The sequence below is a fragment of the Mycteria americana genome, chromosome 25 (genome assembly GCF_035582795.1).
Source record: "Mycteria americana isolate JAX WOST 10 ecotype Jacksonville Zoo and Gardens chromosome 25, USCA_MyAme_1.0, whole genome shotgun sequence".
Lineage (NCBI taxonomy): Eukaryota > Metazoa > Chordata > Aves > Ciconiiformes > Ciconiidae > Mycteria > Mycteria americana.
In genome coordinates this window covers 135096-162861 of record NC_134389.1, presented here as the reverse complement: position 1 = coordinate 162861, position 27766 = coordinate 135096, and the positions used below count along the sequence as shown (strand labels likewise).

The 27766-nt window shown below is 59.6% G+C and overlaps 1 protein-coding gene across 5 annotated transcripts; it reads right to left on the bottom strand.

Moving 5' to 3' along the window:
- Positions 1-239: 239 nt before the first annotated feature.
- Positions 240-26186, bottom strand: CADM3 (cell adhesion molecule 3). 5 transcript variants are annotated; one of them, XM_075524883.1, is made up of 11 exons: positions 26019-26186; positions 9552-9692; positions 9167-9319; positions 8800-8937; positions 8392-8562; positions 7721-7811; positions 7165-7334; positions 5109-5231; positions 3826-3951; positions 3232-3297; positions 240-2719 (listed from the first exon to the last, which is right to left on the bottom strand). In XM_075524883.1, exons 1-11 carry the CDS (start codon positions 26086-26088, stop codon positions 2601-2603), a joined length of 1368 nt encoding a protein of 455 aa, XP_075380998.1. In that variant the 5' UTR covers positions 26089-26186; the 3' UTR covers positions 240-2600. The 5 variants fall into 5 exon arrangements, with proteins under 5 accessions (XP_075380998.1, XP_075381000.1, XP_075380999.1 ...); XM_075524885.1 differs by having other exon boundaries at positions 3239-3297; XM_075524884.1 differs by lacking the exon at positions 3232-3297.
- Between the last annotated feature and the right edge of the window lie 1580 nt (positions 26187-27766).

The window sequence follows — 27766 nt, the reverse complement described above, 5'->3', positions numbered from 1 at the left end:
AACTGGCCTCGAAGGAGCACAAACCTCCCCGTCTGACCTCAGCTCCCACTTCCCTTTCCCTAGGGACCAGTTAACCCCCTTCCCTCCCACACCCCAGTGTTGGGGCTTTCTTTGTAACCATCTACAGCACGTAGACCTACAATGAGATTAAATTGTACTTCAAAACACGTCCTTGCATTTTCATTTGAAGGAAATTGAGAGTTCAGTGCCGGCCGGCACTGAATATCTCCACATCTACTCGATAGTGGATGTTAAAGATCTTCAGCGAAGTGTCAGGTCGCACATTCATACACGCTCAGTGTGCAGTGGAGTAGTTAACAGCATCGACATCTGAAGCTTTATCTCCAGCAACAGTTGCATCCCTCAAAACAAGCTCAGAGCTACCATTGGGACTCCAGGCCAACATCCTCCTCCAAAGAGATGGGAAGGGACGAACAACATGGAGAAAACAGGTTTTCTTTGCCATGTACCACGAAGGCTTCGTGCACTTCTTCTCGAGGTGCTAACACCCTGCTGCCTGTGTGCTCCTGACACACGATTTAGCCACGGTGAACCTAGTCACATCAGTGCACGTGCCACAAACGCATCACTCATTCACACCCTGTACCTGCCACCGAGCCATGCCTCTTCTTCCTCGTCTGCTTGTCCCCAGCCCCCTTCCAGCCCCACTTGCTCTGCGATGGCTTCCCCGTGGGCATCCTCCTTGTGCCACGTGCTCACAGGGTCTGGATGGGAGCAACACCACCTGCCTCACGGGCACTTGGTACTCCACGGCGGAGGACGCAAGCTCTTCCTCTGCCTCCAAAGTGAGGTTACGCACATCACCGAAGGCTTTGGCTCCTTCCCAAAGGGCTTTCCTCTTCCAGACAACCCGAAATCAAGAGGGTGCCCAGCTGAAGGGCAGCTCCTGCAAACCCCTTGTGTCCAGACCAATAGATGCTGGGATCCTGGGAAGGTGGAAAACCTCATCCCAAGGGTGAGGGATGGGGCCTGGCTCCCCGGGGGGTGTGTGGTGTCCCGCAGATGCTGGAGTGCATAGCCCCCTGCAGCCCCACCCTGTGGGTGTGTGGTTGGGGTGGGCCAAGCGGACCCTGGGGACATGCTGGAGAGGCTGGAAAAGCTGCTTGTTTTTGTCTTGGAAGAGACAGTGAAACAGGTAGGGGGTAGGACAAGCTCCCCCAAGCCTCCTTGGAGGCCCCCAAACTACCTAGACACTAAACCCAGGCATTTCAGCCGCTGTTGTCTGCAGCCCTTGGAGCCGAGAGGGAAACAGCCTTTTCCAAGCTCACACCTGCCCTGGGAAGGGCCCAGGGAGGGAAGGAGGACAGACAGCTCCAAGAAGCAGACCCCGGTGGAGCTCTTCTGCACATCTCCTCGGCCAGAGGAATCCCAGGCATCATGCTGCCCTGGGCTGCCTGCGCCAGGGAGCAGGTCATCTCCAGCTCAGCTCAGCTCCTGTGGTGCCACCAGCTGTGTCAGCTCTGGTTGAAGCCACCCTCAGAGTCTAAACTACCTTTCCAGAGGCTCCGGGGGCCCCAGAGCCAGCCAAGTGAAGAGGGAAGTGGCGATGGCCGCAGGCCCACCAGCTCTTCCGGCTCTGCCCGGTGCTCCCAGCACAGGTGGCCTCCTGCACTGAACATCTCAATAGATGGTTTAAATTGACATTTCCAATTTGAGAATTTGTAAAGTTGGGGCTTTTTCTCTGGATTTGCCCCCAAACCTCTGCCCTCCCCCCTCCCACTGGGGTGGGACCGGGGAGCTGCAGTGTCCAGCAGCTCCCAGTCTCTCTGGGGGCCTCAGCAGTTCCCACCCTGGAAGCTCACTCCCCTTCACACATCTACCACACGAGGACAGCTCTCCTCCCGAATGGACACTGTTCAACAAGAACCACCAAGGATAAAATCAGGGCAGGGGCCTGGGGTCCCTCCCCGTTTGACCCCAGCCGTGTGCCAAGACCTCAGAGGCAGAGATGCTGCCCATCGGCGTCCTGCTCCTGTCCCGCTGGCCGTGCTCCCTGTCCCAGCTGGGGCTGGGGCCATCACGCAGCAGTCGAGGCTGGGGAGAGCAATGGGAACGTGGGTCCCGGCTCTCAGTGGGAGGCACAGGGCAAGTGTTCGTGACAGAGGGGCCGTCCAGCTGCCCCAAGCTTGCACCAGAGCCTGGAGCTGATTTTATCCTTGGATGTCAAAGAAACCAAAATGGAGGGAAACAAAGGAAAGAGCTACATCGACCCCAGCCCAACATCCCAACCAAGGGCCCAAAGCAAAGAGCAGCCACGAAACCAAAGCAAAGGTCCAAAGGAAGAAGGAAAGTCGCTCACTCACTGGTTGGTCTGTGTTTTGCGCGAGCGCCGGTCGTGGGGATGGAGGTGCAAGCAAGCAAACGGGGCCAGGGCTTTCGCTGTTCGTAGTAATAACGTTTTGTACAAGTTCAAGAAGAAGCATCATGTCTCAGGCCGGTCGCTCTCTGCTCTCTGTCCTGCCATCCCTCTGTCCGTGCCGGGCGCGAGAGAAAATCTGTTGGGTTGAGTGGGGTTTGTGGTCTGGTTTCCGTTTCCATCGGGGTCTTGTTGGCTCCATTTCTCACTCTCTCCAATGCCCCTAGATGAAATACTCCTTCTTGTCGTCGCCGCCAGCTTGGCCGCCCTCTGCATTGATGATGGCCGTGTCAGCGTCTGGGGCATCATCCGACCCCTTGGCCTCGTGGGTCAGATAGGTACCTGGGTGGGGAGAGCGGGTCAGCGTCACGGGGGGGCCCTGCCGGCACCCTGCTCCCACGCAAGCAGGGGGAGGCCGGGCTGCCTGGAGGGGCCCCAGTGGCAGAGCCCGAGGGCTGGCTGGAAAGCGGAGGTGAGAGGAAAGTCCTTTGGGCTTGGCCTGAAATGGAAAAGTCACCTGTTTCCCTGGGACAAGCCCTGCCTGGGAACCAAGCCTCACCTAGGCTGCTCAAGGCTTTCACAGTTGTCTCTAGCCAGAGGATAAAACTGCCTCCCCCTCTTTGCAGGCAGCAGCCCTTGCCTGCATTTCCAGGCACATCTCCTGCCCTCCCCACTGTCTGCCCCTCCCTGCATCCCTGTCCCTGTTCCCCCTCAGAAAACTGGAGGGTGTCTCTGCAAAACTGCCATCTGCAAGGAGCCTCCAGCTCCTGGCTGCCCCCAGAGCCAGCGTGGCGTGGGGCAGAGGCAGCAGCTCTGCTGGGCTCGGAGGGCAGGGGTGGGGGGCTCTTACTCACACATCACCTCTGCTGGGTTTTGCCGATGTCTGGATGTGACCGTCTCCCCGTGTCTTATGCACATACCTGCCGGGCGGATGAAAAGTCCAGGGATGGGGAGATGGAAATGGTGGAGGGGAAGGAGGAAGAGGAAGGCAGAGGGCTCGAGGGATGGCGAGGAGGGCAGGGAGAGGAAGGAGGTGGGGTCAGGCACAGATGGGGACAGTGGTACGGACAGTCCCAGGGCAGTGGGTACCAAGCCATGAAGGAGAGATGGAGAAATGAGGCAGGAGCTGCGTCCACTTGGTGCTGCCCTGCTCCAAGGACTTACTGGGACATCTCCACACTAGGGTCAGTGCCAGCACAGGCACAGGCAGCAGCCCCTAAACCCAGGAGGGCTCCGTTGGCTGCGCTGGGTTTCTCCGGACATGGGCCACGTCTGCAGGACAGGGAGCTGCCTCCCTTCACCCCTGCCCCATGCTGCCCGCTCACTTCAGGGACATAGCCCTGCTCCCAGAGACCCGTTGAGCGGGGAGCATGCCCTGTGCTGCCTGCTCTGACACAGCATGGGGGTCTTGGCTCTGTGTCCCCCCATGCAGCTCCCCCGCCCCGTACCTTTGTGCCTGATCAGGTAGTGTCCCAACACGATGAGAAGACTGAGCAGAAGGAAGACAATGACAGCAACCACCCCGCCGATCACTGCATGGTACGTGCTGGAAGTCGAGGGCACCGGACTAGCATCTGCCCAGATGGCAAAGAGAAAGAAAACAGAGAGAAGGAGACGCTGCGGACCCTGCTGCATGGCAGAGGCTGCTGCTCATCCCATGGACAGCCCAGGGCTGCAGGTGGGCACCTTGGAGGGCCCAATCCTGCTCGGCTTAGTGCCATCAGCTCAATCCTGCTGCAGACGAGAGCTGTTGAGGTGGGAGCAAGAGAAGGGAAGGCAGCGGGGGAAGCGAGGAGGGGAAAGCAATGGCCATCAGTGCCGGCTCTGGTGGGGAGTGAGCCGAGAGGAGGCCCGACAACTGCTCTGGGAACCCTGCCTGGGCGAGAGGCAGCTGAGAAGAGCTGCGATGGGCAAACTCATCCCTGTGCCCGGCTGCCTGCAATGTGCCCCAGCAAGCAGCACCAGCACCATACTTTGTGCAGCCCATGATACCTCTGCCTTCAGGTACAGCCACGATCCCACCGCCACATCCTTCATGGTGGGATTTTTGCCCAAAAGGGGAGGCTGAGCAGATGGGGGAGCCAGGCTTGGCTCACTCTTCCCCCGCACCGTGCTAGCAGGAAGGTGATGTGCAGGCTGGCATGGCCACACACTGCACCCCAGGAGGAGACGACACCCCAAGGCCAGTGGGACCCCAAGGCCAGTCCCAAGTCAGCGGCATCTTGTAGCGCAGTCTGCGCTGGGATCCTGCACTAGCCCTGGTACACAGGGACAAATCCTCCTTCCGCTCCACTCTCATTGTGCCCCATCAGCTCATGGGGGACAGAAACATTCAGAGGCGGCGTTGGGACAGGACGGGGTGGGAAAGACAACAGGGGAGGCAACAGGACAGAGGGACGACATCTCACATGGACACAAGGCACAGGTTGCAGCTCACAGGCAGCTGCTGCCACAGCCTTCCAGGAAGAGCTGGAAGGACCATTATGCAGCCCAGGCTCTGGGGCCTCGGCTCTTTCTGTTGCATACCACCACCCCTAAGTGCCGAGACGGTGGCTGCAGAGTCCACACGCGTCAACAAACAGCTTCACAGGGACTGGAGCCTGGCTGGGCACCTGGGACATGGCAAGGGTGCCCCTGGCCCAGGGCTGGGCCACCATCCTCCTATGGAGCTTCTCCTGCCAGGCTGGGGAGCAGTGGGTCCGTAGAGAGAGAGAAAAGGAGCTTACGGTACCTTGGATGGGAGCTGGAGTGAAGGATGAAGCGGTGGCCATGGAAGCATGAGAGATGGGCTGGGAAGGGCCTGGCGGAGGGGCTGGAGTGGAGTGAACGTGTGGGGTGGGGAGCTGGGAAAGATCTGGGGAGGACGACAAAAACACAGGGACACAAATCAACCCCGGGAGGTGCCAGTGAGGCATAAGAGAGCCCATCGGAGGGGACCCCAGCTCCCCTCCGCCTGATAGGACCCATTCTTCTCAGCGGCTCCTTCCATGACCCCCTCCTCTTCTCCTGCCACCGTCCTCTAGGACACACTGCTGTGAACTTCTTCCCCCATCTCCTACCCTGCCAGCACCCCTGGTTACCCCTTCCTCTGTGAGGGACCCCACTGGGACCCTCCTGCCTGGGAGCCCTGGGACTGTGGTGGCTGGAAAGTGTCACCCACTGCGAGGTGCCACCTACACTTTCCTAAGCACACCCTCAGGGACCGCTCCATCCCCACTCTCCCTTACTGCCAAGCAAGGTCGCCATTGCAGCAGGGGTGATTTGACAAGGGGAACCAAGCCTAGATGTGGAGCTCCTCTGCCGGGGGCTGTGACACCAAGCAGGTGAGGGACACCGGTGTTCTGGGTGCTGTGTGCTCGTGGATGGTGTCAAGCACCCCGGATGCCACTATGTAGATGGGTGCTGAGCACCCTGGGGGCTGCTGTGCTCCTGAATGAATGCGGAGGGCTCTGGGTGCTGCTGTGTGCTCACAGCTGGGCTCAGGAACCAGCTCCCTGTGCAGACCCCACACCCAGGGGGACAGGTGACACACAAGGGGTGATGAAGGAATGACTGCACAGGGTTGGGCATTTAGGGGATGATCCTGGGCAGGCAGAGGGACTCAGGGGGACAGGGTGCCCGAGGTGCCATTGCTGCCACACGCTCCCTCTACCCACAGCCACGCTGGAGGGGAAGGATGCCAACAGTGCCTACAACAGGAGGGGAGGGAAAGGGGACAGGAAAGGGAAGAGCTGGAGCATGTAGGAGTGCTGGAAGATGGAAAGTCCAAGGCTGGTAGAAAGGAGAGAGATGGCAAGAGATTTGGCAGAAGAGGAGGATAACCCCAAATCCAAGGCCAAAACTGCTGGGAAACAGGTTCCTACCAACATGGGAAAGCTGCCAGGCAAGGGCCTGGGTGCTGAGCACAAGAGCCAGGGCAGCACCACCACCAGCCGGGGACAGGCCGGAGAAGTGCTTGCAGCCCCATGCAGCACACGGCTCTGCTCCACATGTGACACATGGTGCTTGGACATAGCAGGGCACAACGACAGCAAACATGGCAGCAGAGCACAGCTGGGGCAGGGGGAGGCGGCAAGGGGATAACACTGTGCGGGGAGGCAGCGGGTGCTGCCTCTTCCCGCACGAGGACGGGTGTCGAGTGGTGATACACCCTGGGGACGTGAAATGCAATGCAAGCCTGCGGCTCCAGTGGCTCAGGGCAAGCCATGCGGCCCGTCTCCAGAAGCTTGGGACAGGGCTGCCAGGGCACCTCGTGGTTTGGAGGGGTCGGCGCCATCTGGCAATCCTCTTTGGCTCATGGCAGCGACATGCAGAGGCTTCCTGCCCGAGACAGGCTCAGGAGCACTGGGCTTTCCTCCTGTCCCAGAGACTTCAGCAGAGTCCTGCCTGCAGCCCTTGCAGCCCCCACATTGCACCCTCTCCCACTCACCATTGGAGGCAACATGGACTGAGCTCAGCCTGGGCCTGTGCCGTGTCCCTGCCCCAAGCCCCCCAAACTGCTCTCTGCCTTTCTCGGCCCCAGGCAGCAGCCCTGCAGTGCGGGGAAGGACAGGGGGGCTGGATGTGGCTGGAGGAGCTGGGGATGCAGCGCTCTGCCAGCGAGCGCACCAGGACCCAGCTGCATGCATGCACCCACCCTGTGCCACAAAGCCCTCCCTCCCACCACAGCGCTCTCTGGATCCGTGCACCCCTTCACAGGGAGATGCAGCCAGGATGGAGGTGGCTGCGCCAACCAGCAGCTGCCAGGAGAAGCCAGGTGATGCCGGGTGCCCTGTGGCCCTGCTTACCGCTGACGTCGAGGTTGTACTTGGCCACAACGCTGCCCATGGAGCTGGTGGCCGTGCAGACGTAGGTGCCGCTGTCGCTCTTGTTGAGGAAGGGGAAGATGAGGACACTGTCGGAGCTCAGCTGCAGGGGCGCGTCACTGCCCTCCTTCTCCCACAGGAACTCCTGGGGGCTGTGGAGTGGGATGGCAGTGAGGCACTGCCGCCCTCCCCAGCACCCTGGGCGGGCTGGGGCAGAGCGGAGTCCCTCGCCGGGCAGTGGAGGGGACAACGAAGGTGTAGGAGTATTTAAGCAGGAGGAAAATATGCCGTTTAGAGATGAGCCTGGATGGGTCTGCTGCTTCAGGGAGAGGACAGGGGCTTTGCCTGTTCTCTGTGGGGCACCTGGCCCTACCTGGCATCGATGCAAGGCCAGTGCCCGGCCCTGAGCCCACATCTGTGATGCCCTGCCCGAGCTCTGGGGAGGGCTAAGTGGTGGTTTTGGGAGCCTGGCAGCGGGAGGACAAGTTGGCTAGAGCCTGGTGGGGCTGAGCAGGAGGAAGGCGAGGGAGGGCCTTACATGGGATTGCCCTGCCCGTCGCACTGCAGCTGGAGCTTCTCGCCTTCCCGTGGGTACTGAGGATGTGGCTCGATCTTCGCTGTTGGCTTGTCTGAAAAAGGAGGAGAGGCACAGCTGGGTGACTGCCTGTCCCTGCCCCACACTACGCAGGGGCCTACCAGCACCCCAAAACCCTGCCCCCGCACCCTGTCCCAGCTCTGCGTGTGCAGTGTGAGTGTACCCATGGGTGGTAGGGTGCACTGGAGTGGAGGTCGGCACTCTGGGAGTGCACAGTGCAGCTCCCACATCCTTCACCCTGTCATCACAGGGGACATGCAAGACAAGGGGAATGGGGACAGGCAGGACACGGGAGGTGGTGCAGTCAGGTAGCAGGGGGTAGCACAGACAAGTCTCAGGGCGATGGGGACAGACAGGGGAAACCAAGGGCATGCATGTGCAGGGGAAGTGTCACCGTGCAGTACCCCTATGTGTGACAGGACCGCTGTGCATGCAGGTTGATGAGCCTGTATCATGTATGTGTGATTGCTGTACGTACGTGTAAATGGAGGGCCATATGTGTGATGTCTGCTGAACTGTGGTGATGCTGAGGCCTCCTCCATCTCTCCCACCCTTCCACAGCCCTGTCCCCTTCCCCATGTGGCCCCGTCCCGTCATCCCCACGCGCCACATACAGTGGACCTGCAGCTTCTGCGTGGTCGACCTCTCGGAGTTCTGTAGGGACTCATGGTCCACAGTGCAGGTCACCTCGGCTTCATTGTCCTCCTTGGTGACACGGAACTCCACCCGACTGCTCACGGTGAAGGTCTTTCCGTTGGGGTCCTCCACCACCTCGGTGCCCTCGTCTGTGGGGACAGGGGACTGTTAGAACTGATGGACACAGTACCCCAGCAGAGGCATGAGGCTGACATGCGTGCTGAGCAGGGGAGACCCTGTCCCCATCCCTTTGTTGGCAGTAGCATAGCATGCCAGTGTGGTCCAGCACCAGGCACATCTGCAACCCCTGGTGCCCCACCTGTCTCCATGGAGTTCCCCAGCCACCCCAGTCCCTCAGGGCAGAGCCCCACTGCTTGGGCACCCACCCTTCAGCTCCTTGTTGCCCTTCTTCCACCGGAGCTGGGCTGCAGGCTTGCTGCCAGATGACCGGCAGGTCAGCCGGGCTATCTTCTCCTCATCGATGGGCTGCTCATGGCCAAAGATTTGGGGTTTCTGGGGGATTCCTGGTAGAAGAGGAGGCAAGAAATACAACAGCCTATTAGCTGTACGTGTGCTGCCACCCAGAGATGGATGCACATGCAGAGACACGTCAATAAACACAGCAAGGATGAGTTAACAGGTAGGGATACGGGAGTAGCAGAGATGAACGGCTGTCTAGACAGCATCTTGCAGGCAGGGCAGTAGCAGGCAGGAGACTGGGAGCAGGGGAGGGGGCTGCCACCAGTGGCTTACCCAGCACGGTGACCAGGGCCTTTGCAGTCCGCACGGGCATGGTGAAGATGGAGCAGGTGTATTCCCCCTCGTCCGACAGCACCACGTCACTGATGCTGATGGTCAGCTCGTTGGGTGTAGACCTCTCCAGCTGGATCCTGTTATCTCGCAGGGCTGGGAGAAAGAGGACAACAGGGTGACAGACAGTTTCAGTACCACCACACTCATCTGCTAGCTCATATTTTGCCTACTGGCATCACTGTAGGTGGGGAGCAGGAGGGAACATCACCCTCTGGGGCGCTATCTGCCCTGGTCCACTTTCCCTCTGCCCCACCATCACTCCAGTCCTGGAGCTGGCTCCTCTCCCTGAGGCAGCCTCTCCCATCCCCAGTTCCTGTGCACGTACCTCGTTTCTCCCCAAAGTAGAGGGTCTGCTGGGCAGGGTTGGACCACTGCAGTGAGGAGTCATCGGGATCCTCCACCTGGCACTTGAGCACCACTGTACCACCGGCCACCACGGTCTCATCTGATGTCGTGGGCTGGCTCTCTGGATGCAGACAGGAGAGATTAGTGGAGGCCCTGGGCATCGCCTCTCCCCAGGTGTGCACGAGGATCACTGAGCAACCAAGGGAAGGGAGGGAGAAACACAGTAGCATCCCCAAAACCCCCAGGACAAGTACAGGTCCAGTGCTGGGCCAAATACAGCTTGCTTGGGACAAACGTTTTTCCAGCTGACCCCAAGCCCTGGATGGCTGGGCTACACAGACTGCGGTAGGGGGACTGGGTCACCCTGGCTCAGCTGCTCTGGGTGGCAGCATGGAGGGGCATGGGGAAGAGGAGCAGGTGTTACCAGAGGTCTGGCTGGATCCAGGGAGACCATCAGTGCGAGTATGCCAGTGTGCATGTGTGTCTATTTGGGAGCATGTGTACAGCCCCTTGAGCATGGATGTGTGCACACACGTGTGCTCGTGGGTGTGTGTCCCTCTTCAGGGACAAGGGGTTTCTATCGCACAGGCAGCGTGCTTGGACCAGAGCCATCCTGTGCACCCTGGGGACAACAGGGACCTACTCATGGGCCTGCGTCAGCCCAGGTCTCCCACTGCGATCCCATCCCCCAGCAGGGAATGGCCCCACTACAGCTGCAGAAACAAGGACCAGTGGGCAGGATCCATCCTGCCGCCCAACCTGCGGCACCTGCTGGGACAGCGGCTCCTGGGACCCTGCTGTCCCCAGGTGGTAGCTCCATGCCAACTTGCACAGAGCCATCGGTGTCAGGCCTGGCTCCGAGCATGGCCCCTGGGGCTGCTGGAAGGTACAGGCAGCTGGTGCTTGCCAGGCGTGAGCGGATCCAGGCAGGAGCAGGGGTACGCCAGGAGGCAGCAGGAGAGCCTGGCACTAGCACAGGCACCGGCTGAAGGTGGCTGGGGAGGCAGCAAGCTCTGCTCCACTGCCCTGGCAGTGCTAGCAAGCCAGGGCTCACCCCGTGGTGCCTCTGTGCCATCCCACACAGTGGGATGCTCCACCAGCCATCTCCACCCCTGCCTCCAGCAAACCAGTGGAAGTCCATTGAGTGTGGCCTGTGGGGTGCAGTCAGTGGTCCACTCTCCATGTCATTCCTTAAGGGGATTTTCTCTTGCTCATGCTGCTCCCGGGCTGTGCATATCCCTTCCCAGACTGCATTTCCTCAGCTAAGACATTGTCCTTTGCTTCCTTCAGGCTCCTTGGAGGGCTCCACACTGCCAAGCATCCCAAGGGCAGAGAACAGCAGCAACAGGATCAGACAACCCCCCCACCTGCCCCCAAGGACAGCTATTTTGGAAAAGCTGATGTGCCAGTCAGCTGAGCTGCACAGGGAGAAGGGGGACCCTGGCTCTCCCAGCCTGGGGGCTGCACACCCTCCTCACCCAGCTGGGTCCACAGGCAGCCACGTGGACAAGAGGGAGGAGCACGGATGCTGCTATTTGCACTTCGCTCGTGTGCTGGACACAGGGCTTCACAAAGTGTTGTCTTCTATCTTGGCCCAAGTTACTTATGTTTAGGCAGGGACTCAGCCTCAGGACCCCCAAAAGCCTTGGGTGATCCTGCCTGTGCGCCCACACAGCCTGCAGCACAGTCCTGATTTCACGGGCTTGTTTTCCTGCGTGATATTCACTGCCTGGGAGAAGCTCCAGTTATTGGAAGGCGAGGGGTGGAAGCAGCTGTGGCTGAATTTCCCAATTTTCCACTCAGAATGGTGAAGGGAAATATTTTCCTTTGCTCACATTGCAAATTCCCCAAAGCTACTGCAAGGAGCAGGAAGGAGCGAAGAGTTTTTGGAGGAGGACAGGAGGACAAGGCTGCCAGGCTTCCCAGGGACCGCTTGGCTCGTGTTAAACTCCAGGAAAGCTTGGGCTGGAAAGCGCATGAATCCCTCCCTGCCCACTCCCAGCAGCCACGATTACCAGAGATGCACCAAATTCAGATTCAAAATATTCCCAGGGTGAAGACTCTCTCAAGCCCCAGGAAACTCCCCATCACTAATGCTAATGTTCCATGCTTGCTATTGAAGTTTTGTTCCTCTCCACCTGCCTGAGTTTGACGGCCAGCCCTCGGCCACCACTACACTCCTGCCCTGTCAGCTGAAGAGCCTCTGGTTCACATCTCCTTTCCCTGCAGACATTTACAGGTGGTGATCAAGCCTTCCCCACACACCAGCCGGCCAGAGCACCCGAGCCTCGCTCCACAGCATGTTCCCAGGTGCTGATCACAACCCAGGCTCTTCCCCAATGTGTCTCCAGCTTGCTCAAGGCCTGGGCACAGTGGGAGCTCCGGCCAGGACCACCGGGACCCCCGATGCTGGGGACAGCACTGGGTGAGCGGGACTGCTCCCTCTGCTGTGGTGGACACGTCTCTGCCACGTCACATATTGGGGTCTGCAGCTCAGCCAGGGATGGAGGCCACAGCTCTCCATCCGCTCCTCCTGACTGGGGAGATCTGTCTGTTAGCTTGTTTTAACTTGGTTAACGATGCCTTTGTGCTGCTACTACCATAATTAGAGGATTAGGCTGTTGCAAGCCACTGTTGTCCAAACTCACATCACTCCAACTGGGATGCAATTGAGGACAGGGTCTAAAACCCACACAGAACAGACCCAATCTCTTAATTAACACAGTTACCATCACCTGCCACAGCACTGGCCTCATTAAGGTATTAGTGTAGGGAGACATTAAACAGAGCAAGGTCTGTTTCCCCCGGGGCAGGGGCCAGGCAATGCCACCCGCACCCCCAGGCTGGGTGACACACAGGGCACCGAAGAGACCCAACAAAGCTCCAGCTGGGCCTTGTTGATGACCTCCCTTCACCCTCCCTGGCTCACAGCTGTACAGCCAGGACCACCAAGATGGGTCTCCAACCCCCCAGAGACCATGCTTCTGCCAGAGCTGCAGAGCCGCATCCAGCTCTCCTGCCCACGGCTCATGTGGGGTGGGGGACACAGCCCTGCACCGGCCCCTGTGGCAGAGCCCCTCCAGCCCGCTGCACGGCACCCTCCGGCACAACCTAGATACTCGGCTCGCCTCCGCGCCACGCACCCGACAGCTTGGAGGAACAGATGGGCACGGCTGGGCCGCTGCGCCAGTGCGGCTTGATTTAATTAAAAACCACCGCGGCTGTAACCTGCTGGCCCTTGACAGAATAGGGGCAGAGCCACCGTGGGAGCTGCTGTGGGGCCAGGAGAGGAGAGTGCAGCAGGACCCCAGGAGCACCAAGTCCCACCATGGGGAGCTTCACCCCCTCCCACTCCTGCCACGGCCCATGAGGAACAAAGCACGGCCTGCAGGGTCCCCATCCCTCCACAGCCTCGCTGCCACCCTCACAGGCAAGACCCCCTCTGGCAGGGCACGCAGGGGGGCACCAGGGGCAAAGCTGCCAGCCCATGGCTGGGGACAGCGGCACACTGAGAAGGAAGATGCCTCATGCACCGTGACTGCTCCCAAAACCAGCAGCTCCAGCCCCGGCACAGCCCAGTGCTTCCTTCTGGTCAGATCCTGGGGGTTCCCAAGGAAGGTGAAGGGCAGCTTAGGCCACCCTGCTCACACCGCAACAGCCATTCAACAGCATCACGAGGGATGCTGCTATGAGAAAGTAGGCACCCATCACACAGGGGTCTCAGGCCGCCGGGGGGCCCTGGGCAGCATCCCAGGGGCTCGGAGGCATCAGGGGGAGCAGAGCCCGATTGCTCTGGAAAGCTGGCTGCAGCGAAAGCTTTCAGGTCTTCTTGGCACGCTGGTTAAAACAGCCCCTGCAAGCCCAGGGACAGGTGCCGGCCACTCAGGGAAGTATCCGCCCTCACCGTGCCAGTGACTGCTGCCAGCACGGAGCTGCTGCCACCTGACAGCCCAGGCTGGCACAGTCCCCTCACCCTCCCTCTGGGACACTGCGCGATGGCCAAAGCAGCCCTTGGGGCCGCCCCGCCACCATGGTCTGAGGGGCTGCGCAGCCTCAGCCCTAGCACACTGGCAGGGCTTGGCCCCAGGCTGCACCGGAGGACAGCTTCTGCTCTCATATCAGGGCAAAGGAGGCAAATGCACAGCCCCAGGGATGCCAGCATTACTCTGCAGGGATGGGGTGAGGCAGGAGAAGCATGCAGTGTTTGACTCCAGCCTTCCCTACACCATGCTGGGCTCAGGCAGGTACAGCCAGCCCAGGACCCCTGCTGCCTGCATGGCCACCAACCCTCCCATGCTCATGGCTCTCCTCTCCAGGAGGGGGAAGCAGATCCCTCAGATCTACACCTCCCAGCTCCCAGGGGCCACCCAAGCCTCGCTGGCCACTTCAGGCCCCTGACATCATCCTGCAACAGGGTGAAAAGTTGTTTTGCAGATGGCAAGCCAGCAGTGAGGTGCCCTGGCAGGCAGAGGACCCAGCTCTCCCTCCACAGGACCCTCCTGGAAGAGGCCCAACCCACTGCAGGCAGGGACACTGAAGGCTCAGTTACTGCCTCAGACATGGGGACAGGCAGAGCAACCTCGGGCACCCCACAAAACACCACAGCAAAGGCTTCACCAGGTCCCCTGTTTTTGGCCAGGAGCTGCTGCCCTTGTTTGTTTCAGATCCCAGTGGGCACATTGAAATTAGAGAAGCACCACACCCTACAAAAATCAATATTTCATTAATTAAACCTGTGCACTTTTGCAGGGGGGCTGCATTATGAGGGGAAAAACAATGTACACATCTCTCCCGGCTCCCTGAGCCCAGCAGCAGGACCCGCCGGCACATATGTCTCCTTCCAGCACAGGCCCTTCTCAAAAAGGTCTGCAGCTCTGCTGCTTCGAGCCCCAGGACACTCTCATGCAGACACACAAATCCTCTGCAGCACTGCATCTCTGGGGGCTTTTGCAACAAAACGCCATGGCATGCCTTCTGCCTTCCAGGAGCAGTTTCACCTGGAGCATCCTCAGGGAAGCAGCAAGCGATGCCTGGGAAGAGCACTGCAGCCCGACAGCCCTCACAGGGCATCTGGAGGATGCCCTGCAGCCCACACCAACCTCGGCAGGGCAGAACGTTCGCTGAGGCGTGCCAAAAACTGGAGGCACTTCAAGCGGCTACCACGGTCAAGACAGGCAGGAGCTGGAGCCAGCAGGACCCGCTCCCAGCCTCTGCCGGGTATGTCCGCACCATGTCCATCTGAGCCTGCCTCCAGGCTGCAAAAGCATTTCTGTTGGAGCAGAAGCAGCCCCAGAGGAAAACAACCACTGCTCGAATCCCTCAAACACCTCTGGTCTGCAACTGTGGCCCAAAAAACACCACTTGCCATTTTCCTCATTCTTTTCTATTTAGTCTAGTTTTGTCATCATAAAGATCCAATTTATCTCTGTAGACACAGACATTTTCTAAGGTTAGTTCCCCTCTCCGAGGACTGTATTCTAATAATTCACTCAGCAGCCATGAACTGCAAAGCTCCATTTCCAGCCACAGGCATCCTTCCTGCATGGTGTCACCAGAGCAGCCTGGCCAAGGTGGCAGTTTTGAACTCGGCGGATTGTGAACCCGGCCAAGCGGGCTCAGACATCTGCTGTGCAAGCTTGCTTGCAAGCTGATTTCAGCAGTGTGTGAATCCACAGTCTGGGATACCCAGAGCCCAACTTCCAGGCTCCTCCTCACCGGCAGCCGATTTGCTCCAGATTTTGTTAGAGGGGGAAACCTGCTCTTGATTCAGTGCATCTGCTCAATGCCACCCCGTGCTCCTCTTCCCTGCATGCCTGCCTGTGAAAGCCAGCCTCGCCAGCACGCTCCAGCCCTCAGACAGAGGACGTGTCCCTCTGGGAGCTGCAGGGCAAGGGGCCCTCCTGCAACACCTCCAGGGCCGGCTCCTTTTCCAGTCAGTCCCACAGCATTTGGACATCTCTCGTGGCTGCAAGGCTTTACCAAGTGCTGTCACCAAGAGGCTGCTAGCAAGATGGGACGGCTCTGTGCCAGACAAGCAAGAGCAAGGCAGAGGAGGATATGGGCAGCAGGAGGTGAAGGGAGCAGATGGAGGGCCAGGCTGCAGGCTGAAGCAGGCTCAGATCAAAAGGTGGTGGTGGGAGGGATGCAAAAAGCCAAGCTGATCTAGGAGAGGACTAGAAGCGGGGACATGCCTGTGTGCCATCACCCAGCTGCTCTCCTGGTGAGCAGGGGTATCCCACCCTCAGGCTGGGCAGGCAATTCTCCCCGGCACAGCAAGGCCACAGAGGCTGTGGCACCCAGGCACTTCAGGAAGTTTCCCAGGTTTTCCTCATCCTCACAGGGACAAATCCATCCAGGATCCCCATTTCATAGAATCACAGAATTGTATAGGTTGGAAAAGACCTTTAAGATCATCGAGTCCAACCGTTAACCTAACACTACCAAGACCACCACTACACCATGTCCCTAAGCACCTCAACCAAACATCTTTTAAATACCTCCAGGGATGGCGACTCAACCACTTCCCTGGGCAGCCTGTTCCAACGCTTGATAACCCTTTCAGTGAAGTAAAATTTCCTAATATCCAGTCTAAACCTCCCCTGGCGCAACTTGAGGCCATTTCCTCTCGTCCTATCACTTGTTACCTGGGAGAAGAGACCGACCCCCACCTCTCTACAACCTCCTTTCAGGCAGTTGGAGAGAGCGATGAGGTCTCCCCTCAGCCTCCTTTTCTCCAGGCTGAACAACCCCAGGTCCCTCAGCCGCTTCCCATCAGACTTGTGCTCCAGACCCTTCCCCAGCTTCGTTGCCCTTCTCTGGACACGCTCCAGCCCCTCAGTGTCTCCCTTGTAGCGTGGGGCCCAAAACTGAACACAGCATTCTAGGTGCGGCCTCACCAGTGCCGAGTACAGGGGTACGATCACTGCCCTAGTCCTGCTGGCCACGCTATTTCTGATACAAGCCAGGATGCCATTGGCTTTCTTGGCCACCTGGGCACGCTGCTGGCTCATATTCAGGCGGCTGTCAACCAACACACCCAGGTCCTTTTCTGCCTGGCAGCTTTCCAGCCACTCTTCCCCAAGCCTGTAGCGTTGCATGGGGTTGCTGTGGCCCAAGTGCAGGACCCAGCACTTGGCCTTGTTAAACCTCATACAATTGACCTCGGCCCATCGATCCAGCCTGTCCAGATCCCTCTGCAGAGCCTTCCTCCCCTCAAGCAGATCAACACTCCCGCACAACTTGGTGTCATCTGCAAACTTACTGAGGGTGCACTCGATCCCCTCATCCAGATCATTGATAAAGATACTAAACAGAACTGGCCCCACCACAGAGCCCTGGGGAACACCGCTTGTGACTGGCCGCCAACTGGAGTAAACTCCATCCACCACCGCTCTTTGGGCCCAGCCATCCAGCCAGTTCTTTACCCAGCGAAGAGTACACCCGTCCAAGCCATGAGCAGCCAGTTTCTCCAGGAGAATGCTGTGAGAAACCGTGTCAAAGGCTTTACTGAAGTCCAGATAGACAACATCCACAGCCTTTCCCTCATCCACTAGGCGGGTCACCTTGTCGTAGAAGGAGATCAGGTTGGTCAGGCAGGACCTGCCTTTCCTGAACCCATGCTGGCTGGGCTTGATCCCTTGGTTATCCTCTACATGCTGTGTGATAGCACTCAGGATGATCTGCTCCATCAGCTTCCCCGGCAGCGAGGTCAGGCTGACAGGCCTCGCACCCAGGGACTTGCACCCTCTGGTGCCAAAACCTCCCTCTGGCCCCTCCGCCAGCTCCCACCCTTGTACCTGCAGCCCACAACAGCCAGCCTCTGACCCATCCTCCCCACAAAGCAAGGGATTTGATATCGGGGTGACAAAGGACTGTCACATTAACACAAATGCTCACTAGAAGTAGAAAACAGAACCCCCAAGAGTCTGCTCCGAACTCCAGATCTCTTATGGACAGGGATACTGTGACATGTCATTCTTCAACAGTTGACTCCACATCACAAGCTGCCTGAGCAGAGGGCTTGGCTGTTGCAGAGTGTGAGATCCAGAGGTTAATGGGGGGAGCGACAAGGGGACCTGCTGCCCAAGCTCCCAATGTGATGGGAGCTTGCTCCTTGCAAGTGAAGCGGTCAGCTGAGTGCAGGGTCTTCATGCCTTGAAGTGTGGTCCACATGAAAAACCCTGACTCCCCACACTAAACACCAAGTTCTGTATCATTTCTCTGAAAGCAGATGTGTACATGAGCATTCTCTGGGAAGGGGCAAAGCAAGAAGACCCAGCTCCTTGTCACAGCCTGCTCTGAACCCTGGGTCTTTGCTGGGGTTCTCCCAAGACCACACTAGAGGCTTTGGTCACAGCCTCCAGAACCCCACTGATGCTCTCCAGCAGCCCCGAGCCCTCTGCAGGCAAGAGCAACAGGGTCCTGGTCCAAGGCACCCTGACATTCAGCCCCAAGCACTGCCAGCAAATTGCAGAGCTGCATCCTTCTCCCAGGGTGTGGGGATGCGGTCACCTCCCTGACAGACCCTGACCAAGGGTATGGTGAAAGCTGACAGCTGCCTGTGACACCTGACCAAAGTCAAGCAACTGAAACACGGCCAGCAATTAGCAATCAATCAGCAGTCAAGAAAGAGAGGCAGCTGAAGAGAGGCTGGTTGCAAGCACTGCCGAAGCTCTCAGATCACAGGATGCTCTCCTTCTCCAGCCCTGGCTGGCTGCTTTTAGAGCAAGCTGACAGAGCCCCTCCTGAGTGCTTTCGGTATGTTCTCGCCACACACATTCCTCCACTGCCATGCATCAGAGCAGAGCTGGGAAGCAGCCTCTCCTCTGGGATCAGCAGGACTCTGCTTTCAACCCTATTAAAAACACACAGCCTGGTTCCCCCCAGACATCAACTGCTCTTCCAGTTGCCCCAGGGCCAGACAAGCCCCCACAGAGAGCTGGGACAGGAGCAGGCTGGTCGGGGGACGAGGGAGCTGGGGAACCCCTCTGATGGCAGCAGCAGCTCCTGCCTGCAGCTTTGGCAGCCACACAAACACAGGCTGCTGCTGGCACCTCTGCTCAGTCGTGTTTGCACATTCACGCTGGTCTGGTGGCCAATTAGCTCAGCAAAAGGCACCAGCATCGTCAGGGAATCCCGGCGCCGGGCATAGTGATCTCCTCCTTCCGAGGCCACTGGTAATCCCATGGCTGAGCAGATCTGTTGCCACCCTGACCCACAAGTCACTGGCCAAAGCCCAAAGCTGCAGCCTGCCTGGGGAGAGCCAAGACCCCAGCTCAGGCACACACTGCACGCAAGCCTGCCAAGTACAGACAAGTCCTTGGAGGAGGCAGGACAGAGATCAGGGGAAAAGCCCCGTTCTGGGCCACCGCAAATCATCCAAGCACCGTGATGGCCATCCCCAGTGTCAGAGCTTTCCTGTGACCCTCCAAAAGGGGACTAATTCCCTTGCAAACGAGCAGCAAGCTCACCCAGACCCTCCCATCTCAGGCCTCCTTCCGGCACAGGGCAGCAGCAAGCAGAGCCAGGCAGGGTGACCCCTCTCCCAGGGCCCTCCTCCAGTTTGACAGCAAACAGCTGCTAACTACTTTTTTGAGCATGTTTTTTAGCTCCTACCCTAAGGCCAATCTCCAACATGACTGTTGCCAAGGGAACAAGCTCTTTGCTTTGACAGTTCTGTTTTAAGGATCTCCCGCTTGCCCAGCGAGGTGTCTCAGAAATGGTTGCTTCGGATGCCCTGTTACATTGCTTGTTGCTTTGCAGGCATCTAAACACTTGCAGCAGAGCTCTGCCCAAGCTGGCATGAGAAACTGTCACTCCCAGCTGTCCGAGGATTAAACACACAAGCTTGTGTAAGAGGATATTTATAACAGAAATAAGAAATGGGGAAACCCTGGCAGCTCTGCTCCCCTCCTAGGGGACAGCATGCCTGCCAACGGGCACCACACACTAACGCCTCCTCCTGACTTCCCAGAAAGACAGGAGGGAAGAGCAATTTCAAAAGATTAAAATACAGGTTCAATCCCGCCGGTCCTTCAGGTGACTGTGGTGGATGCTCTGTTGTGCCCAGCTGCAGCAGGGAGTCCTGACATCCCAATGGATGCTCAGGGAGAACGAAGTGCTCTCAGCTTTGGCTGCAGCCTACCAGGTCATCTCTGCTGTTGCATGGTCTGTCCCTTTTGGACACGAAGTCCCCAGCATCACAGTGAGACAAAAAAAAGCCAGAAACCAAAGCTGGTGAGACATGGAGAGGCAAAACAGAGCCCCCCAGGAAAGTGCCACAATGCCAACCTGTTACTGCATTCATCTGCTTGGGTTGAAGGTGTTTGAAGACAAGCTAAGGGCAGAGCCCTGCAGCACACAGCCAAGGCAGGAGCACTGTTGGCAGCATGCTGCACCACTGGGCCCATCTCCCCACAGCTTCCGCCACGCATCAGACTGGGAGGAGAGCAGAGTGCAAGCCTGATGGCAGCAGAAAGGAGCATGAGGAGTTGCTGCCCTGGGCACAGCGCTGGCACAGATACCAAACACATCCCACCTAAGGAAAACAGGTCCCCAGGGTGCATGGGGCAATGGCGTCCCAACAAGCAGAGTCTTCTGGCACAGTCAGCCCTGCACTTGTCTCCAGACTGAATCCTGCTCCTGTGCAGCATCTGCACAGCAGGTGGCCTAGGAAGCCTGCTGCTCTCTGTGCTGCTGACCACTCAGACCAGAAGTGTCAGAACTAGCTTTCCCTGGAAACGATGGCCTGAAAGCAGCAGCAAAAGCAGTGGTCTGGGAAAACTAATGCTCCACATTGGGCTTGCCAGTAAATATGCCATCTGAAGTGTTGTAAGGCGAGGAACAGCATCTGTAGATGGAGCGCTGCCTGGAGCATCACCTGAGGAAGGGGCAGGTGCCCTTGAGCAGGACCCTGCAGCAACAAGGGGAAACTTGCAGCTCTGCTGCTCCACAGCCACGGGCAAACTCCAGGGTCACCTGGAAAGATGCTGCCGTCTGGCTCCACAGCAAGTATTGCTGCCCTCCAGCACGTCCCTGTGACACCGGGGAGCCTCCGCAATCCCCGAGCGGTGGGAGCTGCAGCGTCCGATGCCTGCCCGTGCGCACACCAGTCCCTGTGCCCTCAGCCCGCATTACAGCGGAGGCAGAGCGTGACGCCAGGCAGGTGACTGGAATGGTTAAGCACATTCCTGCCCAGCCCTCAAACCTCTCGGCTTCTCCGCCTCCCTCCACTGTTATTGACTGCTCATTTTAGCTAGCCTCATCTGGGTTAGTGCTTCTGGCATCAGGGCTGCCCAAACACAACACACAGCATTACTGCATCCAACTCCTGCCTGGCTTCTCTCCTCTCCCCCCAACCAGCACGGCCCTCCCTCTGCCACAGCAACCGCACAGCCCAGCCCAGTGCTGGCTGCAACGGCAGAGGGGCTGAAACAGCCCTGGGTGAAAGCAGGAGCTGTTTCAGAGCATGAGGGAGAGCCTCATCCCCCACCTGCCCTCACAGGCAGACAGAGGAGCTGGGGCACCAGGGAGATCACTTACACCTCACCATCACTGCATGATGAAGGCTCTGCTGCTGCATCACTTCATGGCTGCAGGTGCCCGGCAAAGAGCAGAGGGGAGAGAACTGGACCAGATGGTTCAAGCTGAGCTGACCCAGTAATTCAGAGGAGGAGGATCAGATACATCTGACTACGTGGGTGTTACAGCACTGGCATCACCTTCAAGGTCTCATGGAGTCACTGAAGAGCCAAGCAATGAGGAGGCAATTCAATCTGTGCAGACACAGCATCAGATGACCTGCATCGCCAAGCCATTGTGCTGTAAAAGGAGCATGGAGAGCAGTTCAGATGGAGACAAGGCTGGGCACTGGGGGTACCACACCAAATGCCAGCACAGGGAGCAGAGCACTTCCCAGAAGGCATCTGCACAAGCAGACCATGCTCTGCCACGGCTCTAACACAGCAGCAAACACACGGGACCCAGGAGAACAAGCCCAGCAGCACACAAGCAGAGCCCACCAAGCTCCAAGACCACCACACTTGGCACTACCACCAGCAAAGGCACCTTGGACATGTGTTACATCCTGCACCACCTCCTCCCTCACACTGCTCCCTCTCCTGCAAGGACCTGAATGGTCACGTGACACCCTGGATTGGGGTAAAACTAGGTTAAACCAACCTAGTGAAAACAAACAAGAATGTTAGCTTTAATGCAGATTCCTCCATCTGGCTAAGTGCCTGGCCGTGCCAGCACCAGGGTGACTACCCAGATGCAGACGCCTCCAGTTACTCTGGCAATTCCAACAGCCCTGGTGAGGCGAGAACGTCAGGCAGAGGGAGAAGAGGTAGTGTCTAGCACGCAGGAGTCCTCACAAGCAGGGAATCCTGGGCAAGTAGGGTGCTTCCCTCCATTTCCTTCCAGAGAAGAAAAGGTATCCACACTTGGGAGGTGCTCAACTTGTGCTTCAGCAGCAACACCCCGGTCTGTTGGGGATTTCTCCTCCAGCAGCAGACCAAGCCACCACACTCCCAGCAAATACCTCAGCCTCAGCATTGCAGACTACGCCAAAACCTGAGGCATTATTCAGACAGCGGCAAAACGCCTGTCCCACAGCAGCAGCGCCAGCACATCTCCTCACCGTCTGTGTATGTGGCGGGGCAGCTCTGCAGCACTTGATCCCGTGTATTGTCTTAAAATCCAGCATTGCCTGTTGAGCCTAACACGTTGTGCCAGACAGCTGAGTGGTGGCTTTTGTGCCCCCTGTCCAGCTCCCTCCGCCTGGCTGCTCACAGAGGGATGCTCTCCTCCGGCTGACATGCTGATCCCAGCTGCATCACTGCTGTGAGAACAGCTCGCTTCCCCCAGGCAGCTGATCAGAGTAATCCAAAATCAGGCCATCCAGGTATCGAGTGATGCAGATAGGTCGCACTCCCTCTTCTCGTGCCTGCACACCACCACCTCATCAGGGATGTCACTGCTTCCTCTACTCTAGTGTCAAGGGCTTGTGCTGCCACAGAAGGAAACTTGTAGCATATGGTGAGCCCTAATGACATGTGAGAACAGGGCATTTGCACACATTAGTTGGGTAAAAGCACTACCATAAGAAGCAAAGGATTACATTAGCTTCAGACAGCTACCGGGCTTCCACCATCGCACTTCTGCACACCAGGGCTCCCTCCCCAGGGTCTCCCTGCCGCAGGCCTGGGGCTGATGCTACAGGCTGGAAGTCACACACAGCCTCCTGCAATCTGGCTCAGGACCAGTGCTGACATCTCCCCAAAGCATCTCCTGAGGGAGCAGGACTACAGGACCTGCAGCCATCATCTCCTCTATAGCTACAGATGGTTAGAGCCCCATAGGAGTCCAAACCTCTCTCCCAGCCCTATGCTCCTACCACTAGACACCATTCCCACACAGGCAGGGCAGGGTGGATGACTTCTTACAGAAAGGACACCAGCTGCAAGCACAGGACATTTCCTCAAGACAGAGAAAGCTCCTTCTGCGTGGTCTGGCCAAACAGACACGTCCACTAGCTTCAGAAAGATGAAGCCACCTTCCAGGAAGGGGACAGTCTCCTGAACCTGCCTCTCTGCAAACGCCAGACAGGGAGCTCACGTCGCCTGGCTTCAGACATTTCAAGATGGTCCCCAGGCTCTCCTCAGCCAACGCAGAGGCATGGGCACAAGCCTCAGCACCTAGAGGAGGAGACAGAGCAGCCCTGGCCCCCCTGCTATGGCATCTATACCTGGTCAGGCAGGCCCAGCTCCAAGACCCTCAATGTTGAGGCTTGTCCCAGCAAAAGAAACACACACGATGAGCGGAGCAGCTCTGGCACAGTGGGAGGTAACTGGATGCAGACCTGAGCTCAGCTCCCTGCTGTGCCACTGAAGCTGCCCAGCCTCCCCTCTTGCTGCCGCAGGATGGTGGTGCTCCTTGTGCTGCACATTGAGGGTTGCTCAGAGCCCGCAATGCTGGTGCCACAGCAGGATGAGGTTGCTACCGAACACAGGGAAAAACAGCCCCAAGAAGTCTGGTTTTGGCATGTTGCGGCTTCCCATGGGACAACAGTAGGGCACTGTTCAAACAAAAGGGTTACACAACTCTAGAGTGGAATAACTCTGCGGGGGGAATAATCCTCGCAGCAAGGACAACCACGCATCCAGCCCAAACACTCAGAAATCTGCCGACAGCAGCACAACACCAGCCAAGTGCACAAACACGGCCCCGGCATGAAGCACCAGCACTTCCAGCACCCAGGCAGTTTCAAGGGGCTCTGCCAGGCCCCGCCGCAGTTGTAGCTTTGAAATCCAGAGCCCTGGAGGAGCGTTTCTTCAAGGAGAGGAGACAACTACTCCATCCATGCCCTGGGAAGGGTGCTGTGGAAGGGCTTTCCTAGCCAGAGAGCCACGCTGGGAGCTGATGGCTGAGGGGCATGAGGGTAAGGCACTAACCACAAAGACATGCCAGCAGCTTCTTTTCAGGCAGCTTCCAGCCATCCATCTCCTCTGCTTCCAAAGGCTTTTTGGGGGTCCGTTTGTCTCACTGCGTGGGACAACAGAGAGCTTGGCAGCTCATGGCCAGGGCTGGGCCACAGCAGCAGGCCAGCCCTGGAAGAAATCTTGCAGTGTCATCATCCAGGCTGTATCCTGCCCTAGGACTACACACAACTTCAGGTCACGGCCACCCCTCCTCATGTGAGCACTTGCCAGGCTGCTCAGCCACCCCCTCCTGCCCAGCTCCGACCCACGCACTGAGCATCACCACACACAGGATGCCAGGACATCCCTGCGCTGTGGGACTGAGCATCACCCACACCCAAGTGACTCTTCCAGGCTCCTGTGGGAGGACTGTGGCCGTAACCAGAATAAATCCTGGGATTCGTGGGTGGGAACGCAGCCACGAACCCACACCAGCCCCCAGAGCAGCTCTGCCTGTGACAGCGACCTCCTCCAGCAAAGGGACAGGCCACGGGGAAGGCAGGTGGGAGCCTTGCTCCTTGCTCCAGCACAGGCAGCCTGAGCTGCGGGCAGGAGGCTGCTGGGTTCAGACCTCTTACCTTCTGTACCTCCGCCACAACAGCCCTTAGGACCCTTGATCCCAGGGCCATGTACTCATGCCAGAATTACCTCCCTGCTTCCAATAAGCTACAGGCAGGGACTCGGATGGCGACTGGACCCTCTCCCGCTGCCAGCCTCCGCAACACCCCCCGAAACACAACGTGCAGACCAGGGGTAGAGGCCAGGCCCCAGACGGCTGCTGCATCTCCCCACGACCTGCTCCCCATGCAAACACACACAGCAGCAATTTTATCACAACCAGCGACTCCTGACATGGCAAACACAGCTGCCAGCAGCCTGGAAGGAATTACAGGCCCTAATCAGCAAGCGCTGGCAATCCAACAGGGACTCTGCAGTTGAACGGTTATGGAAAACAAGGTGCTGCCATCGATGAGCCCTTACCAAAATTACATTTGCTTTGCAGCACTTCACTACCAGCTGCCTCGCCCCGCAGCGCGCTGCCCGCCGCTGTGGCGTACGGCGAGTAAACACCCTTTGTCTCAAGGGCTGATGCTCCAGCCAAGCCCCGTGGCCCCACGTACAGCCACCGAGGATCGACCAGGCACTGGGATGCCACTAGACATCCCGGCAGCGGCGGGATCCCGGCGGGATGGGGAGCGGTCGCCCGTCTCCAAGCCCACCGCCCCTGGGAAGGGGGGACTCCGACCGCGCAGCTCCTACCGAGGGCTGCTGCTCTGCTGGGGGGAACCGGGGACCCGCCCCATCCCCGGGAAGGGTCTCTCCACCCCGGGGATGTCACCGCCGTCCCCCCGGGGGGTCCATCCCCCACCCACGGGGGTGTCTGCCTCCTCCCCGGGGTCACCACCGGCCCCCGCCATCCTCCCGGGGGGGGGCGGCTATACCCCACCGGGGAGTCTCCACCCGTCGGGCCCCCCCCCGCGACTCCACCCGCCTCGCCGCGGGCACCGCCGGGAGGGGCCGGGCTCCGCCGCCGCCCGCCGGGGCCTGTCTGGAACCTTCCGCCGCCCCGGCCCCGGCCCCGCCCCGGGCGGTACGCGGCGACGGGGGGACACGGCGGGCAGCACCGGCGCCACCATGACCTTGAGACCCGCCGGCCGCCCGGGGCCGCGGCAGCCGCACCCGCCCGGTGCCGGCGGCGCGGGCGGGCCCCGAGGGCCGGGGCGGGCGGCACCTGTCGGGCCCCGTCGCGCCTGACCCATATAACGGCGCGGCCCGGCCCCGCGCGCCGCCGTCGCCCACACCTGTCGCTCGCGCGCGGCCGGTCCCCCGCTGCCCCGCCCCTCCCCGCGGGGCCCGCGCGCGGCCGGCACCCCCGGCCGCAGGAGGGAGGGGCGCGCCCCGCCGCGAGGGGCTGAGTGATGGGGGGGGGGGGGGGGGGCTCGCCCGGCCCCGGTACCGCCACTCACCGTCGCGGGAGAGGTTTCCCCGGGCGGCGCCGAAGCAGGCGAGGAGCAGCAGGAGGTCGAGTGGCAGCATGGTGGTGACGGCGGGTGCCCGCGGGGCCGGGGCGAGCCGAGCCGCAGCGCGGAGGCGGCGGCACCGGGCTCGGCGCTGCTCTCCGGACTGGAGCCGGCGGTGCGGCAGCGGCGGGGATTAAATAGAGCGCGAGGAAGAGACCATTCGTGCCGCGGCGGCAGGGGAGGGCGGGGGGGGCCGCGCCGATGCCGCCCCCCTCGGCCCCCGTGTAAACATGCCCGCTCCGGCCGCCGGCCCCCCCCGCCCCCCGAGGCGCGGTGGTGCGCTCCACATGCGCGGCTCCCCGCGGGAGGCAGGTGGGCGCGGGGCGGCGGCGGCAGCGGAGGAGGAAGGGGTCCCGGTGGTCCCCGTGGTCCCCGTCCTGCCCCCGGGCTGAGGGGGGCCGGTCCGAGCAGAGTCGCGATTTATCAGAGTGTCGCCCCCGGTCCCGATCCCGCGCTGAGGGGCGTCCCGCTCTGAGGGGGTGCCGGCCTGCGGCAGGTCCCGCTCCCGGTCCCGGCCCCGCCGCGAAGCGCATCGCAGCCGCCTGCCTCGCCGCCTCGCCCGGCGCCTAGAGGGGTCCTCCCAGAGCGTCGGCCCCGGGGCTCGGCGGGCCCGGGCGCTCCCTCGGGGCCCGGCCCTCTCCCTATCGGAGCCCACCGCGTCCCGCCTGCCCCCAGCGAGGCGCCCGGGGCAGGCCGCGGAGAGCTGCTGTGTCGCCGTGGCGCTGCCCCGCCCGCGGGGAGCACAGCCACCCAGACGGTGTCCCCAGGGCAGATCAGGGTGCCTGCCAGGCCGGGACCCTCTGCGCGGTGGCTCTCCAGGTGGGTCTGGGATCTGTGGCCTGGGAAGCACGTGGCAGAGCCCCAGGCTGAGCGATGGGCGGCTCGCGTTGGCCGTTGGATGGAGGCAGTGGCAGGCAGGGTTGCCTGCTGCCATGTATTGCTGCTCTCTAGGGTAGTTGGCCCTGCTCGGTCTGGGATCGCTCTCTTCTATGCCATGTGCTCAGCATATGTCAGTTTGCAAAGCAACTTCCATGGCTCTTGCGGCTGAAGGCCCGGCTTTGGCTTTCCTCTCACTCCTGTGGCCAGCCTGTTGAGTATGGACGAGCAGACAGTGTGCAGCTTGATCAATGCAGGATGATCTCCTCAGTGCTTTGTGGGGTCAGAAGGACTACAGCTGAAATGCTGGGGTGTGACCCATGCTCATCAGGGTGGCTCAGGCTGTCTCTGGTCCTCGGGGTTGAGGACTTCCTCTCTGTCTCTGCAGCAGCCCATGTACCACCCAGTCTCATGACCAGTCCTCACTCAGACGTGCAGCCGAATTGGATTTGGGGTGAAGTCTGCGTTTGTTCCAGTCCTTGGCTGCCAGTCCCTAAAAGTCGGTGTCCAGCCCTTGCTATCGCATGGCATCTCCCAGGCAACTCCTTTATCCACTGTTATCCATCCATGTTATCATCCATTAGATGTTAATACCCGAGTGCTCGCTCATGCCAGCCCAAACATTTCTAGCTCGGACTCCCTCCTGCAGCCCTAGAGGAGAAATTAACCCCTTTTGCTTTAGTAGGTCTGAAACAAATGCGTACATTCATTTCACACACCAGTGTAAATGCCTTCTCACGTGCTTTTATGCTGAGCTTTTCCGCACCCTGTTGCTCTCCTGCACAAATGCTGTGCAAGAGGGATGTCTCTGTTAGTCA